The 17161-nt window shown below is 44.5% G+C and overlaps 1 protein-coding gene across 2 annotated transcripts in view; it reads right to left on the bottom strand.

Annotated features, from left to right (window-relative positions):
- Window positions 1-17161, bottom strand: part of Mical (Molecule interacting with CasL) — an 89700-nt gene that overhangs the window by 11138 nt on the left and 61401 nt on the right. For both annotated transcript variants that reach the window (XM_065428789.2, XM_065428797.2), the window contains 3 exons: window positions 16962-17093; window positions 4489-4608; window positions 341-4057 (listed from right to left, as the gene is read on the bottom strand). In XM_065428789.2, the coding sequence (XP_065284861.1) occupies window positions 341-4057; window positions 4489-4608; window positions 16962-17093 (3969 nt within the window). The remainder of the gene's footprint in view (window positions 1-340; window positions 4058-4488; window positions 4609-16961; window positions 17094-17161) is intronic.

Raw genomic sequence — 17161 nt, 5'->3', positions numbered from 1 at the left:
GTATGAAGGCTCCAACAGTACTTTAAGAAAAAAGCATGCAGTATTCTTGCCCTTTGTGTCCTCACTATGCCTTGTTTGTCATGCTTCCAACCCACTACTGGATGCCACAATCATCATCCTCATGCAGTGCTGGTCTAACTAGTACACCAATGCAGCAGGCACATGGTCGACGTACATAAATGACAAGCTTCAGAAATTTTCACACTTTGGTTAAGATGCAGCTGTTTTAGTCTCATTAACCACGTGTCAGTGGTGTCAACTGAAGAAAAACTGATAATGCACATGGAATTTATATACACGCATCATTAAACCAGATAAAGTCTGGTAAAAACAAACTCACCAGTTGCTCTTGGTGCAGTCATGATGCCAAACTCGATACTCCTGCTTTTGGCCGGCAGCTGCATTGGCTGTGACTTGAGGTTGTCCAGGCTGATGTGCTTCTTCATCTCCTCCCGCACAACAGGACGGGGTTGATGCGAGTGCTGCCTAGAGACTGACGAGACAACGGCGGCAGCTTTGGGTGCCACAGGCTCGGGTGAGGCGTTGACCCTTTCCGTCGAGCAGGGTGCGCTGTCCGACTTGGCTGCCGGCGCTTTCTTCGGTGATGAGGACTTCTCCGGCCGCGGTGTCTTGGACAAACGCAGCCTCGAGAAGCTCTTACTCCTCTCGCTCTCGGCAACATCCTTGGCCGCCTTCTCGCGGTTGTAGCTCTCCTTCTTCTCCTTGGTCGTTGCAGCTGAGCTGTCGCCTCCACTGCTGCTCCGGTTAAAGCCTAAGAAGGACAAGAGGTTTCTCCTAGTTGTCGATGCAGCTGGAGATGGTGTAGTCTTTCGGTCGTCGTCCTCATTCCTGGCAAAGAGGCGTCGCTTGGGCTTCGGTGGCTTGGGCTTCCAGACATCCGCCCGGATTTGATATGGATCCATGAGTGTTATGCCGCCGACAACCACGTCATCAATCCCATCAAGGTCGTCTGTGGACCTTGCTGGTGAGGCAACTGGTGTGGCGGAGTCGTTGCCGTTGTTGTCCAAGCCTCCTCCAAACTCGTCGTCATCTTCGAACTGTGCCAGTCTGTGCTGAGCCGTGCTGAAACTTCGCAGCGATGACCTGTCGTCTAGCGCATTGAATGTCTCGTCTTCTTGGTCCAGGAGGTCAGTAAGCGTAATCTCATCGAAGGCTGGTGTGCGTGCATACTTTTTCCGGTAGCTGCACGGGCTCAGACCTAGCTCCTCATCACTTTTTAGCCTTGCACGTTCACGGGCTTCGCGCCTCGCTCTTTCCCTTTCGGGATCGGTGGGAGCATGCAGTGCTGAAAGGTAACAGGGACGCGAGGTGGGAGGTGTACCGAAAGTCTCAGTCGGCGTGTTGGCCTCGGGTGGTGTCTTGAACTCGTCAAAGTCACCGGCCAGACTAAGACTGTCAAAGTAAGGCAAATTCTGTATGTCTTCATGCACGCTCTTGCGGGCAAGCTGTTCTCTCCGGCTCATCAGCATGGCTGTCACTGGATCAGCACAAGGACGCAGTGGCGTCGATGACACAGGGAAGCTCTCTGGAAATTGGTTAGGCCTAACACGGATTCGTGGGTCAGCACTCTTTACGGGCCTCTCAATCTTGATGGGTGCGGAGTGTGCCACAGGAGGCTGAGTACTCTGAACTACCGGCCCCGCTCCTCCAGCCACAGTAAGTCCACAGTCAGAGTCCAGCTCTTCACAGGAGCCACGGCTGCTGGGTGACGAGGAACGGATAGAGGGGAAGTCGAGTCTTTGCAAGTTGATGTTGAGAGACCTGAGGTAGATGACATCACCTGATGGTACCTGAGGCTCACCGCTGCCAGCGCCAGTGCCTTCGCTAGAGCGGCTACGAACTTTTTCCACAAATGAGCCACCATAACCCTGATACCTTGGTGGTTCTCGGAGGGGAGAGTGGCCTTTGTGATGTCCAGGTACTTCTGCTACTGTTGAGTCAACATGCAAACTGGTCTTCACATCGTGGCCACCAGTGATGGTTGTAAAGGCAGTGTTACTAGGTTGAGGAGGCTCCAAGTGACCTCCAAGGTGTTCATCCAGTGCTTCCTGGCTGGTTTTAAGGTGATCGATGTTGACAGCCTCTACGGCTTCCTCCGCATTTTCTTTGTTGCCAGATGGCACCCTCTTTCTCCTGCGCCTGCGCGTCACATTCCTGTCGTCGAAGCTGAACTCTGCCTTGAGATCTTCAACAAAAGAAAGTGACTCTTTGTCACCACCTTCTCTGGCCCACTCAGAGACTGTGAATTCATCCCCATCACTTTGTTGGCCCACAGGAGTCGCAGCAGCTGCAACACCCATTGCCTCCTGAACCTCTTTCATTGTTTCCAAAAGCACCTTCTTTGACAGCGAAGGCTCCGATTTGCCATGCTGCAAACCTCTCCTGCTGAGATCAGATGCTGTGAGATCATCTTCGTCGCTCATGCTTGCAATTGGGGCATGCAGCAACTCTCTAGGAACAGGCTGTGGGATAGGAGACGACACTGCAGGGTCCTCAACAGTAACAAGCTTGTCAGCGTCGGTGGGAAACACCTCCTGGTCACTGATAGATGCTGAGCATGTCGTGTCCTCATCAGTGATGTCGCTTCGCGGCGATAGAATGTCTGGCGTTTCTACTTTTGGCGCTGGTGGCTCTTCTTTGTTCAAGTCAAGGGCGAGCTTTGTTCTGTCAGCTACTTTATGACTACCTCCTTCACTTGCAGTACTTGCTTCTTGCTCAACTGCCTGTATGTGATCCGTTCCAATTGAACTTCCCGGTTTTGTTGGCACAAACTGAAGAGTACCTAGGCTCTCTTCATTAAAATTGGCAATGGGGTGTAGCAGCTCCATAGTGTCAATGGCACATTCTCCCTTGCCTTCCAAGAATTGAACGACGTGGATGCCAGGAGCCACATGGTCCAGTAAAGATCCCGTTGGTGACACATCTCTATCATCTTCCTGGAGTGGCTGGCGGTGAACAACTGTTGCTTCTTCACAGGTGTCTGTGGTTGACGTTTCGGACGAGTCTGGGCGATCCGACAGGGTAGTTGTAGAGACTTGGAGAAGAACCCCTTCGGACAACTCTGGCTCTCCAGAAGCAGTCCTTGAAATGTCCTTGTGCCCAAAGGACATGCACGTTTTCATTCCTTCGAGCGGTGTCCTTGCAACATCTGGCGAGTGTTCCTTCAGAACAAGAGGTCCGTGCTCCTCAGAGCTGGAATCATCTCCTCCTGATGACTTTCCATCCCCTGTGCTGGACACTGAGCGATGAGATGATGAGGCGAATGAAGAGCTGGCTTCACTTTCACGACCAGTCAACTTCCCAAATCTCATTGCAGACGACTCGGAAGAGACGTCGCCATCCGATTCAAATGCTGCCTCCACCTCTCTCTCGGGAGTGGGCAACGGCGAGCTTCCGCTTGAGCCAGCACGATCTAGAAGGAGGTCATAGCCCAACTTGCCTTCCCTAGGTGAGCGATCTACGTTCGAAGATGTCGTGGCACTAGATGGAGCTGTGCCTGTTGCAGCACTTACATCAGAGACGTCCGTAAGAGATGGTGACTCCAGGTTTTCGACGATGGCAGGAACTACCTCTCCGGCAGCATGAACGGGCTCCGAGAACTTGTCCACGTTGGATGAAGAGGACAAACCTGAGGAGATACTGGCATTTACTAAGCTTTCGGCTGACCTTGACAACTCTCCAGATTTCTGTACCGAGAGTTGATCGCTGGACGTCTGGTTATCACTCGACCGGGGACTGACAGGTGTCGTCTGCTCTTCACCGAGCATGCCCTCAGGCACTGTGCTTGTACTTAAATTTGCAGCTTCGTTGATGATTTCATCCGCTTCATGTTCTGAGTTGTCGTTATCTACTTGACCCAAGGCAGCTCGCACTTCTTTGGGACCCCAGTCGAGTTCAGTGTCTTGATCACCCGGTGGAGTGTCAATGACGATCACAGGAATCTCGTGTTTTGGGGGCGGTGGTTCTTCCTCTGACTCGGATGACACATCGGAAGAACTCATCGTAATGCCTTCTTCATCCGAAATGTATTCGTCATCTGATCCTCGCAAGGCAAAACAAAAAAGAACACACTATAAATGGGAGGTGGCAAAAACATTGGCAAAAACTACAATATTGCTGAAAAAAATGTAAGTGGAATTTCATGAATCAAATACCTCTGTAAATTTTATGAACTACTTAGAAAGGACATAACAAATTTTGAAGCAGGAATCTGCTGGACTGAACAGTTAAGCCATGAAAGTGCAAACTCGTAACCATGTAACATAACTAGAATCGTTTTATACTTTTTAGAAGCAATCAATTATTGTTTCTTTTTTTTTTCAGCCCACTATCATGAAAAAATTGCCTCCTTGCATGAAACTATTGCAACAGTCTTGTGAACAAATCTTTGCGGCCTTTGAATCCCTACATACAAGGGCATAAGGAGAGAACAAGTTTGTGTGATGGACTTGTTTTCGAACTACTCACCAGTGGAGCTTTTTTGTTCGCCTGCTCCTTTGTCAATGTTGAGAATGGGAACCGGTACTGAGACCACAGCCTCCTTCCCATTCTCGCAGACTTGAGCTGACACTGCCCTTCCATGTTCATCTATTGAGAAGAAAAGCAGCAATCATGCTTCTAACCACAATTACTTAAAAAAAAAAATGCTGCAACACAAGATGATACTGACGAAAATGTTGCGAGCAATGACCAGATCAAGGTGAAAAAGATAATGTTTCAGAGCCCATGCGGGTTCCTTAGTAGTTGCAGTCACTGACCACATCATGGTCAAAAAACATCTTCCGGAGTCCATACGGGTTTCTTAATCACAGTGACCACAATTTCTTCATCATCATGTGAACTGACCAGACAAACTTTCGGATAAACCCTTCACTACAAGATACTGTCTAATTATTTGAGACCAGAAAGCATTCAGAGATTAACCACAACCAGGTCCTCGGCCACCGGTTTACTTTTCACGTACAGTACCAGTTGGAACGTGCAAGCAGTGGCTGCAATGTTCACAGGGATTGTACCACTAACTTGCAACATGCTAAAAAAAAAGGTACAGAGAGTTTTGCCCATTCAAGCAATGCCTGCCAACTCTTGTGGTTTCAGCTGTCTGCTTCTTTTGGTTGCCGTGTGCCTCTCTAAATGCCATAAAGCAGTGGCCTGCCAAGGAGTGTGGATTCCCGTGATTTGCCCAACTTGCTCCGGCATGGCATGGCCGCTACTCCTCTGTGCATTGTGTCCAAAGAAAGCAAATTACAGAAAGCACAGGGGTTAACATCGCTGGAACGGCGAAACTGTCTACAACTTTTTCTCAAATGCATTGCACATCAGCTAGCTAGACTCGGAGTGCACTCTGAGCACAGTTCATGCCTGCAACCCACACTGAATGCAATAGTACATAGGAGCTGACTGAAGCTTTGAACTGAAGTCCAATCACCAACACCTGCGTACACATATGGTGTCGGCACATAAAACGGGGCACTGTCAGTACTGCCACATAGGATGAAGTATTCCGACACAAGACGATATAGCAGCGACAGCCAGTATATGACGAGTTCATCACAGTATCATGTCTGCATGGATGTTTGAAGGCTGCGGGGGATACTAAAATCAGGTTCCACTAGTCGCACCATTGATACGAAGCTACAGAAGAGCTTTCCAAGCAAGTTATTTCACAAATTATGCAAGTAGCTGTGTAATTCTAGTACGGTTGTGCGTACATGGATGTCCGAAGTCCAAAAGGCATTACAAATATTTTAAAAAAATTCTGGGACTTTGCGTGCCAAAACCACAATGTGATAACGAGGTTGGCCATAGTGGCGGGCTTTTGTTTAATTTTTGACCACCTGGACATTTCTAACACGGACCTAAATCCAAGCACACTAGTACTTTTGCATTTAATGCCCAACAAAGGGGATATTACAATCAGGCTCCACTAATTGCACCAGCAGTAGGGAATACAAAAGTAGTTTTCTGTGCGAGTTCATCCCTAATATGATACAAGTAGTTGTACGATTCGAGTGTGGTTGTGCCTTTGCGTATACATGAATTTGTGAAAAAACAACTACCACCACAACAGCAACAACAACAAAAACACAGCAGTGTAATTACATGTGTGAACATCTGCATGCCCCACAATATCTGCAAGTGCACAGAAGCACAGCAAATGAAGAGAGACAAAGAGAGACAGAAAAAAAGAAAGACAGAAGAAAAGAAAGAAAGTAATGGGAGAAGCAGTAATACTCCAGAGGATGTCATCGCAGTCCATGTCAGCAAACCATGGTACAATGGCTGATGATGTGTACAATCATCATCTCTCCATCATGCATGTTAGCAAAGGAACCCTGCGATTCTTCTGCCTCCCATGTTCCTGCTTTTCTCTTGCTGCACTCTAAACAAGAGCCTGCAGAAAGCATGTCATACGAGTTGATCTTCCTACATAATTGCAAATTGCATCCTTTTGTGCACTCAATGAAGGACTTGGGAAGGCATTTCAATGGATACCAGATTTAGAGCAGACTTGGAGTAATCAACCCTGTGCAGTCACATGTCTGGCCTCTCCTTACAGGCGAAAATATCAGATCCGGTCAAATGTTGAGTGCCCAACACACGCACATTTTTTCTTTGTTTGTCATGCCACATTTTGGGAACCTTTTCAACCATGCAGCTTGTGCATAAGAGGACAAAACTTTTTGTGTTGTGCACTTGAAAGAATTTGCACATGCTTTTTGTGGCATGAGGCATTGAGAGAAAGGCGATGTTCTCCCTGCATGCATTTTACAGAAAGAAATTGTGTGAGAATAGTGAATCTGAAAGCAACTGTAGCGATAAGGAAGCATATAGCCCACTTTCAGAAAACCAGCAAATGTGCTTGCATGGTCAACAGGAAACTGATGGTTAGGAATGTAAAGTAAACGGTTCCTGTGGTGACCCCTTACAAGGTGATGCTAGCTAAAGACTGTGCACTGTACAAGCAAACCAGGAGTTAAAATAAAGAAAAAGAAAGAAAGAAAAAAAGAAGAGAGAGAGAGAGAGAGACAGAGAGATGATAGATAGATAGATAGATTCATTTCCATAGCTCAATCGGTAGACAGAGCGTCGTGTGGAGACCTTGGGGTTTGCTTCCACTAGTGGCAAAGTTTTTCTTCTTTATTAAGAATATGAAGTTTATTGCAAATTTAACCCTTATATTTAGTTACTGAAAAAATTAATTTTCCCCATGCTTTCCTTGGTTTCATTGTTTGCCGGCATTTTACAGTTGTCACTAAAAAAATCTAGCCCCTCAATTTCCCCTTTTCTGTGTCGCAGTCCTGGCTGAAGACAAAGGTGCAATGTGAATGTATACTTTTTAACCCCCCATCCCCAGGAGACGGAGCATATATATGTGCCCGCTGCATCTTGGACGAACAAACCCGCTGCTGATCAGCCAGTGTATGACGTGGACACCAACGACCAGGCGTTGGTGTCCAGCATGGGGTGAACATATTGCTCGTTATCCAGTCGTGGTGAGTCGGACTTTTGCGATTTGCCGTGCACCCACTGGCATGTTTTGTGGATAGCAACTCGACTAGTAAGCATTAGTCTATGAAAGGTGCAATAAAGGCCCTCGCGATTGTTTGCACTACTGTGTTTTCGTTCCTTTGTCCCAAGAGCATGGGTGAGAATCCCACAAATGGCTGCCCAACGTGGACCTCTTGAAGCATCGGACGATAGTTTTAAGAGTTTTGCTTCGTTCGAGACCTTTGTTTGAACCAAAGCGTAGGGCTAGCGTGGATTTTTATCACTAGCGTTGGCGGCGTGCTTCCTTGAGCAAGGCGACGGTGGCTGTAGTGTGTTTGAACTTTTCAACATGCTAAGCCTTTTCGGAAATGATTTTTTCTTTAATGACATTCGTCGGTACGAGAGCCACGTGGTCTACAATCTGGGAGAGCGAGGTTTAGCGCCCGCGGAGCATTGGCAAGCCTGAAGCGAGCGTGTATGGACGCCTCATGGGGGGTCCGAATTTCTTATGTAAATAGGTTCTTCAAACTCTTGGACTCTGATGAAGTCGTGGCTCTGGGAGCCAGGTGGCTGCGAGCCACCGATGCCGCTACGGGCTAATTGGTATTGCGGCCTGGCACCGGGAGCTCTGGCACCGTCTGGGATGGAGGGCGCCGTGAACTAGGATGCTGTGCGCACCAAGCGGGGTAGGACCACCTAACAGAGACGTCTCCTCATGGCTGCCTGTTTTGTGCACATTTTGGGCGTTGTTTTTTGGATGCCGGTTGTTGTCAGCGTAGCGACGCTTTAGGCATATGGCTTTACGAGGCTGCCTGTCGCATGTGGAGGGACACAATGTGGTGGACTGTGGTGTTGAGGTGTTGCACTTTGCTTCCCACATTCTAGTTAGCCTCGCACAAATTGAAATTACTCGTTCGACTCAAGGAAGCGAGCTTCATTCATGTGAACTTAGCATCTGAGTAGCTGCCTGATATTTTGCTAGCCGAGTTGCACATCGTACCACGTGGGCGATGCAGAGTTCCTCTCCCTCGCAATACTTTAGTGTTTGCCGAGTGCGTTGAGTGTACACAGCGTGGTGACCCCTGGTTTGCTGTCACCTGCACATTGTCTGCGCTGCTACCCCGGACTACGATCGAGCCATCCTGGGCATGGTGACGCCGTGGCCAGTTCGGCGCAGCAACTTCGGCGGCCGCCTGTATCCAGCTCGCAACCCTCAGTGGCAGAGAAAAGATCCGGCAGCCACTAACGGCTACTGCAGCTCTTGCCAGCAGGGCGCGTTAGCGCGAGCGGCGCTTGCTCGTAGCGGCTAATGCGTCACCGTTTCTGGAGTCCTGGCCTGGAATCGCACCGTTGAGTCTGCAGAGCTGCTGCTGTGACCAGTGGACGCCAGCGGTGTACCCCAAGGTCAATGTCGGCTCGCATGTTATGGACAGCATGTGGACATTTCCTCGGCGTGGCCACTGCTGCATATACTACCTTGTTCGCAAAGCATGCATTAATGTTAAACCGTGTGACATGTTTTGCCAGAATATGTAGTGATTTAAGGTTGGGGGATGTGGGGATGCACGACTCTCACGCATTCCCTGATATGTTTTCTCGCATATCTCCCGTGCCCCGTAATCTGGCTTTGCCACATGGCTTTGCAGTGGCCGTCGGTACGCCTGCAGGGTAGTACGAGAGATGACGCGAGTGTTGCTCTGCTAACGCCACCTAACGCTGGGGTTACTTGGGCATAAAAAGGTGTAGGCGTTTCCTCTTTGGCTCGGGGTCGGCAAGTGGCGTGGACATTCTGCGCGTGTGCCGATCCATGCAGCTTCAGTGAGACTGTCTCGCGAGGCCTACCCCGGAATGGACGAACACGATCGTTCAAATGCGCCACTGTTCGTGTGACCGTACGCACAAACGACCAGGTGTTGGTGTCCAGCACGGGGCGAACATATTCGCTTGTTATCTGGTTGTGGTGAGTCAAACTTCCGCAATTTGTCGCGCACCCATCGGCATGTTTTGTGGATAGCAACTCGGCTAGCAGGTATTAGTCTATGAACGGTGCAATAAATGCCCTTTTGATTGTTTGCACTACTGTGTTGTCGTTCCTTTGTCCCAAGAGCATGGGTGAGAACCCCACAACTTCAATCACGGTGCACAAGCGGGCATGTCAAATTGGTATTTTTTTTGTGTATTGCAGGCATCTGCAGTAAGCTGAAAAAACTAATACTTAATAGATAGAAAGTTAGAAACGGTTTAATCGGATCCCTTGTAAACCACTTTACAACTATTTAACTGGGATTTTTTGCTTAACTTCATTGCTTCAGAAGTTGGTTAACTAATCTTGACTAATTATGCAATTAAGCAGAATACAAAAAATAGTACGACTTACTCCATACAGTAGTCAGCAAGATGCATTTGTTCGCACTCTCTTAGAGTGCATCGGCATACCTTTAATCTCTAGATAAAGTTGGCTGGGACACCCTGTATGCAGGGTCCTTCATATTCGAGTAAAATCTGATAATACCTGATTTTTGCATCCCAAACAAAATGTATGAGAATTGGGTTAACCCAATTTTCTCCCAAAATTTCGTCCTTATTTATGTAAATAATAATGATAAATGCAGGTGTTTGAAAGCTAAGAAATGCGGCCTACCTTTTGAGTGAGCAGGTGGTCCAGCTACATCATATTATTATATAAATATAGTATGCACCGTGTTTTTGCTTGACACTCAAGCGAAAACTGGCATATATATATAAAGATACAATGCATGAAGCGCCTGCCGGCCTTCAGTGAACGAAAGCTTGTAGATTTTTTAGTTGCCACGTTTTTTTCAAGGCAACAGTGGTGCATTGCATCCCATTTCCCTCATGTACTTTCACATAAACTGTGTTTCTAGGAAGCAAATTAAAGGAGCACTGACACTGATCTGCATTGTAAACGGCAGCTTTGACATTGGGAGAATATTGACTAACTACGTTACCTTCAAAGGAGGGTGAATGATTTGTCTAGTTGGTATTCCATTAATGTTGTTGCAAGAACATTCAACGTGTAACATGAAACCTAAATCTTTACAAATCATGTGATCAAAATATTTATGAGCTTGAAATGTTTCACAGGGCAATTGCAAGTGACCAACCAGCCTTGATGACTGCTTTCTGATGTGATGTGCTTTCTGTGATGAGAGTGGAAACTCTAGTGGCAGATTTTTGAGTGAATGGTGCTGTCCACGTAACTCACAAGCTCGTGCCCCGAAATTGGTTAACTGCTGCCAGAATGGTACTGAAATGCACCGTTAAAAAGGGCCCCGTGGCAGATTTTTTGAAAGGTGTGGAATGCAAGAGTAGTGAAAGGCATCTTAAGAAAAAGATTTTGCATAGTCTGCCAACTGCCGCTGGTCTAGGCTTGTTTTGCTGATTTGCTAAGGCGCAGCACACCTTAGCTTGTTCACTGCTTTGGCAGCCCTTCTAGGGGACCCTATTGTAGTTTTCATTTCCGATCTTGCTTCTCTTCCTGTCACTGATAATTCCTCCATCTTTCGGGCACCTTCCCGAATCAGTTGCTAGTTTGTTTCCCAGTTTTCTTTTTAAAATATTTTTAACTTCTAATAACTATAATAGTACTGATACTGCTAAACAATTGTGCATAATAAAACAGCAACAGCAATCCAAATAGGGCAGAAAAAAATGGTTTCTTACCCCTCGCCTTGGAGGACGAAACTTGCGGCTAGAGCAAAGTCTAGTGCTCCGATCACACAAATGCGGCTGCGCTAAGGTCTCCGACGTGACTTGACTGTTTTTGGCATCTTGCTTATTAATTAGAGGTTCATTACTTCACACAGACTACAAGGCTAGGTTAATTTCTTCACACAAACTACGAGGTTAGGTTATCACACGTTGACACCGTTAGGTTGACAACCACACAGCTATAACGTTAGTGCACGATCAGCAACATAGTAAAGCACACACGCACACACACGCACTTTGCCACAGCGAGTCAACAACACAATGGCACAAACAAAAACACAAAAAGAAAGCCAAACTAGACAACGAGGAGTGAACAGAAAGACTTGTATTTATCCTTTCAATCACTTCTTTCTCCCCCCCCCCGCCCCACCTTCCTTATTCAATGAGAATGCTTTCTACTCCTAAACAAGCAACGCTTGGGCAGTGTAAATATTTCTGGCAAAGAAAATTCTCCACTCCAACGAAGTATTTAAGTAGCTTGTTCCATCAACGTAAAGGCAGTCTGAAAGATGACAGAGAGCAGTGAAGAGTGTAAGATGCAATTGTGCAAGAAAGCAATAGCCTGCTGACAAGTTACGATTTGCTAATACAATCTTCACTATATTTTTTTTAAAGAGAAGAACCACTTTACTTTCCTGGCAGAAATCTGCACTAAATATTCAAGAAATTAGCCCCCTATGAAATAGGGGGTTACGAGGTACACACAATTTTTGCCTTGCAGTACGGCTTCGCACCAATGCATCGTGCGCTGCGGTGTAGCCGTGCTGCACTTAAATGGAGGAAGAGCTGCAAAGGCTACAGTATTAACTGAACATTACAAAACGAGGTTGCTTCTGGAGCCTTCTGTTGCTGCAAATAATTGTGCATGGTGGCATTTGCAAAGATCTGAACATTGTTGCACGCAGCTATTTGTATGCTCTATACATGTGGATGCTTTTCTTTCTTTCCTCCTTTTTCCAAAGGTTGTAAATCGGAGTGTTCATGCGCATGTAATTATAGCAACGTTATGTGTCTTACTGGCAGTCGAAGTTCAAATAAAACATAGAAGAAACACAGAAATTGGGCGTCTTGTTGGCAAGTTTGGAATTTAAGAATCTTGAAATATAACTGCTGCACATACAATTGCAATCCATATACTTTGATACCAGGACGCGAATTTAGGCACTGCAAACCTTTTCTCGCTAGCAGTGGCTGAGGACATCATTATTGTTAAAAAAAAATATGTGTATTAAAATTGTCGCCTAATGAAAAAAAAAATGGTCTTGGCCAGTCTTATCATTTAGTAAAGGTAGCTGCAGTGACAATAAAATAATGCAGTTGCAATTAAGGCAGTCACGATTAAATGCAAGGTGCTCAACGAGCTGAATATAGAATGTTGCAGTATAACCATTACTAAAACACCCATAAGTATAACAAGAATGGTGCTATCAAAACCATCCTACATTATACGAAACAACAAATGATCAATATATTGTAGAGGTGAGCGAATAGTGATTTCTGATACCGAAGCAAATACAAATTGAATAGTGCCAGAAGGGAATCAAATCAAATCAAATATCGAATACTTTTTAAATAGTTTTCGAATAATTATCAACCGTTACCACAATTAATATAAGATGATATTCACATCCCAGTATTCTTAAAGTTAGCACGTTTATGTCATTATGTTATGAAGTGTTCTTTATTAAAAGTACAAATAAGGCGTTAGAAGTAAACAAGTAGTTTCTCTGCATGCACAGGGCTCTTCAGAGTGCGAATGATCGCTGTACAACCTGAAAAGTATGGTTACCTAAGTGACGTAGCCTGCTACACTGTGCAAGTTCTCATGTTTTACGTCGGTACTATGCCCACGGGGGCGAGTATTTACTGTACTATTGCTCGTACTTTTGCTTTACTTTTATGTTTATTTGGGCGCAGTTGACATTTTAGAATATTTGAAAAGTATTAAAAATATATTTGCATTTATGAGCAGTGACTATTCGATTTGAAGAAAGAATTGAATAGGACACTATTTGATTTGTTATTCAAATGTTTCTAATATTTCCACACACCTATAATTTTGTCATGGCCAATATATTGACTAGGTGTATAATAATAATAATAATAATAATAATAATAATAATAATAATAATAATAATAATAATAATAATTTGAGCCACACTTTGGTTCTAAATTATTAGGAGCCTTTGAAACAAAATTCTAATTTATGTTTTTTGTTTGTTTAGTGACAATGAACCTGAATTTGCACTATGCTAAACAGAACAACCTCTGGACAATTGCAGTATATTAATGAAATTCATCTTAGTTGCAAAGTTGTAGACATGACGCTTCAATTGTTTAACAAATTTCAAAATTTTTGACATTTCTTTTTTCTTGTGAGACAATTGCGGGCAGCAGCTGTGACTGTGCAAAAATTGTTTCCCTGGAATGTTACTGTCAGTATGAAGCAACATCTCCTCACAGCAACCATGCTCCTTTCACAAAACACTACAGCATAAGTCACAAGTTAATTGTATTTGTAAGCGCCATAAGTGTTAAACATATTTCAGTAGGCTGACTTTATTAGTGTTTAGAAGAAACCCTCTATCTCGCTTACTCTATCTCCAAACCTAACTACAACCAAATAAGTTCACATGTTTGAAGATCTCCTACTAAAGTTGTAGTATTACTTTCCGTAATGACGCATCTCAGCATGCTAACTTGGCAACCACTTCAGTGCGATGACTCACACAGCTTTTTCCAACCAAACATATTATAGAAGAAATAAACTTAAAGGTGCCCTCCCTACAAACTTTTGCCAACACCAAAATAGCAAGTAGCAATTGAAAACAGGGTGTGCTATGCTAAAACTAAAGCTATAGCTTCTTTAACAGACTGCAAAGAAAAGTCAGAAGAAAAGAAAAGCCTTCTTTTAGAGAATCTTGCTAAATTGCCACTGCAACAGCATGACCACAAGGTCGTGACTAATAAAGACAAACTGTGGTATGCTAAAACTAGAGGTTTAGCTTTTTGATCTAACACACTAGAAAGAAAAGCAAAGGAAGTATGCCCTCTTTTAGCTGAGCTATCTTGCAGTAGTACAACTGTAAGGGTAGCTGGCTAGTGAAAACAAGTAGGACATGCATGCTAAAGCAATCTCTACCGTGCCACCAGGCTAAAGTTAGGAAACAGTGCATGCTTTGAGCTGCTGCTCGGAGGGATCGCGCTCTAGTGTGGGGCAGGGCGCGATGGGTGCGCCCGAAAGGTAGTTCATGCAAGCTGCAAGAAAAGGGAAGAGGAAGAAGAAGAAAAGAAGGAAACAAAGGCACACGTGAACACAAATGGCACTGAACGAGGAACGAGTCGCACACAAACGAGGTGCAACAACTGAAAAGGAAAGAGCGAAAAAAAGAGAGAATTTCGTGGTAAGAGAGGGAAATGACAAGTTGTTACCATTTTCGTAAAACAAGATATGTAATTTCATTTGAGTTGAAGAGAACTGAAGAAAACTTGTCGTGGTGGTCCAAGACTGGGAAGGTGGGACTTAAAATTGGCAGGATGAGATTTGGACACCACCTTATAGTGGTTTGGTTGCATACTCCATTTTTATATGCATGTCATGTTTCAGTGAATTTTTCCAGCACGAAAGTGAGCATTTGAATCGAGTTAATACAATTAGTGGCAGTCTCCTAGAGCAATGCGCTTACGCAAGAAAAGTACCGCGAATAAGGCCCCATTGGTTCTGTAGTGAAAAAATTATTTACAATGAATCCCTTACAACTTAGGACCAAAAGAAAGCTGAGCTGACACGGCTATGCAATTTGAAAAGTTAGGCCTATGCCTGACTTTTCGGATCATGAATTCAAACCATTAAATCATAAGTTAACATTGATGAATCACAATCATCATGAATATATGAGCCAGAGGAACTATGCCAGAAGTAGGAAGGAAGAAAGCCTCAGTTTGGCCCTGATTTATTGACAGGGAAGCTTGTTTATCATCCAGAAATTAACTAGTCCTCTTGTTGAAACAGTGGTGCTGAACTGAGAGGCATCTTCCCACCCAGCAAGTGCTTTGTAGCTATACAGCTACAAAGCACTTCATTAATATACATTTGCAATAAATACTTACATAAGCTGCCAAGTGAAGTAGTTTCTATGCCATTTTTGAAAAGCAATGCCTTACTTATTACACTGCTTTCCTTGTGCAAAAGAAATCTCTTTTGGATTTTTATTTTAAATATTTTTTTATAGTGGCAGGCTTTCACTGGCAGGTGCACCTTTCAAGTTTTTACCGCTGGACACAAGTCACCTATGTACGTACTTAAAAAACAAATACCTAGAATAAAATTTCTGGACGAAAAGAACATTCTTCAGTTAAATCTAATTTAAACAGCCTAATGTTGTATAGCATGGTGGATGCAAGGAAATAACACTTGAAAACAAATTGATACTAACCCTCAAAGCAAACAGTGGCAGGTAAAATAGTTTGGTAACAGGAGGTGTGCTTGCATGCACAGCAAGTTATTGAAACCCTCAGCACACATTTCTTTAAATGAAGCTATCACAAGTTGCTATCATTGTAGAACATTTCAAGCACTTGTCATTTATATTCATTTACCACCCAAAAGGGTTAGGACTGCTTCCAGGGTGGCAAGGAGTATTGAAGGTCAATGCCCTAATGAACTGTGCTGCTCTACCAAAAGAGATTGCACGTGCTATACAATATGAGGGTGACTGTGCATGTAAGATTTACTGAATGGCACGGTACCTGCTAAAAATCTGTGCCCTTGACTTTCACACCGATTTTCACCATCAAGTGCTAAGATAGCTCACCATCAACATTTACTTATAGGCCAAGTTCAACGAAATTTTGGACTGTGCAAAAAGTCTAGTGTCCGATTGCATAGATAAAGCAGCCTTCACACAAAATGTTACGTTCGAAATATGAGTGTATGCATCACGAAAAGGTAGCAGAGATAGATGTTTTTGATAACGAAACCAAAAGGATGGCAGCATTACTACTACCAGCGAAAGACGCAGAACTTAGTACATTGAGAATCGGTGCCTGCACGGGGATGTAAATGCAACAAAGACGTACGAGAATCAATGAATGCATGACCTCAGAGGTTGGGTTGTTTTCGAGGTGCGCTAAGGATCTTGAAGGCCGTGCTCTGGGATGTGCAAACATCTGCTAGCCCCCTTAGCATTGTACTCTAAGGCATTATCTAAAGGCCAGTACTCTTAAGAGATCAGTTGAACATGAGAACGGCAACTTCTCTTTTTAACTTCCAGAATAACTTCCTTACAAACATTGAAGAGAAGGAAGTTCAGCATAAACCGATGAGCTATTTGAATGTTGCTAAATAAAAGTGCGTTGGCTGTGGTTCGTGTGGCGTCGAGTGATGCTGCTCCGCGTAACGTGTTATGCAGGGCAGTATCACTTGATTGAATTTGTTACCGATTATGCCTATTTTCGTACTTTTTGGAGTTTGCTTTGGATGATACGATTTTTGGATGATACATTTTATTTTACAGTTCCTGTGAAGATTGTATGAATGAGACTGCACTGTATAGCTAATTTAGCAAAAGTGAAATTTCGGTGCAGTTGGCCTTTGAAATTCTTTTTGCTGTGTGTGATTGTAGAAAGTTAGACGCAATGACATGTCGACTAGCTATATATATATTTCCTTTTGTCCCTAAAGACCCAAATCCACTAAAAGACATCCCTTGACTCACCATCAGAGAGCACTTCAGGAGGACTGTACTCCTCGTCGCTGTCCACATCATGACTTGTTGCGTCTTCATCGCCAGTTTCCGTTTCCGTTTCATCTTCTTCATCTTCTTCTTCCTCTTCATCGTAGTCTTCTCCTGCACAGAACAGAACGAGAGGGTGTTGTTGTGGTGCATTGTAATTCAGCATTTTAAACAGTTTCGGT

The sequence above is a fragment of the Dermacentor albipictus genome, chromosome 10 (assembly GCF_038994185.2).
Source record: "Dermacentor albipictus isolate Rhodes 1998 colony chromosome 10, USDA_Dalb.pri_finalv2, whole genome shotgun sequence".
NCBI classification, from domain to species: Eukaryota; Metazoa; Arthropoda; class Arachnida; order Ixodida; family Ixodidae; genus Dermacentor; species Dermacentor albipictus.
Note: the sequence above shows the minus strand (reverse complement) of the source record. Positions and strands in the feature narration are given on the sequence as shown.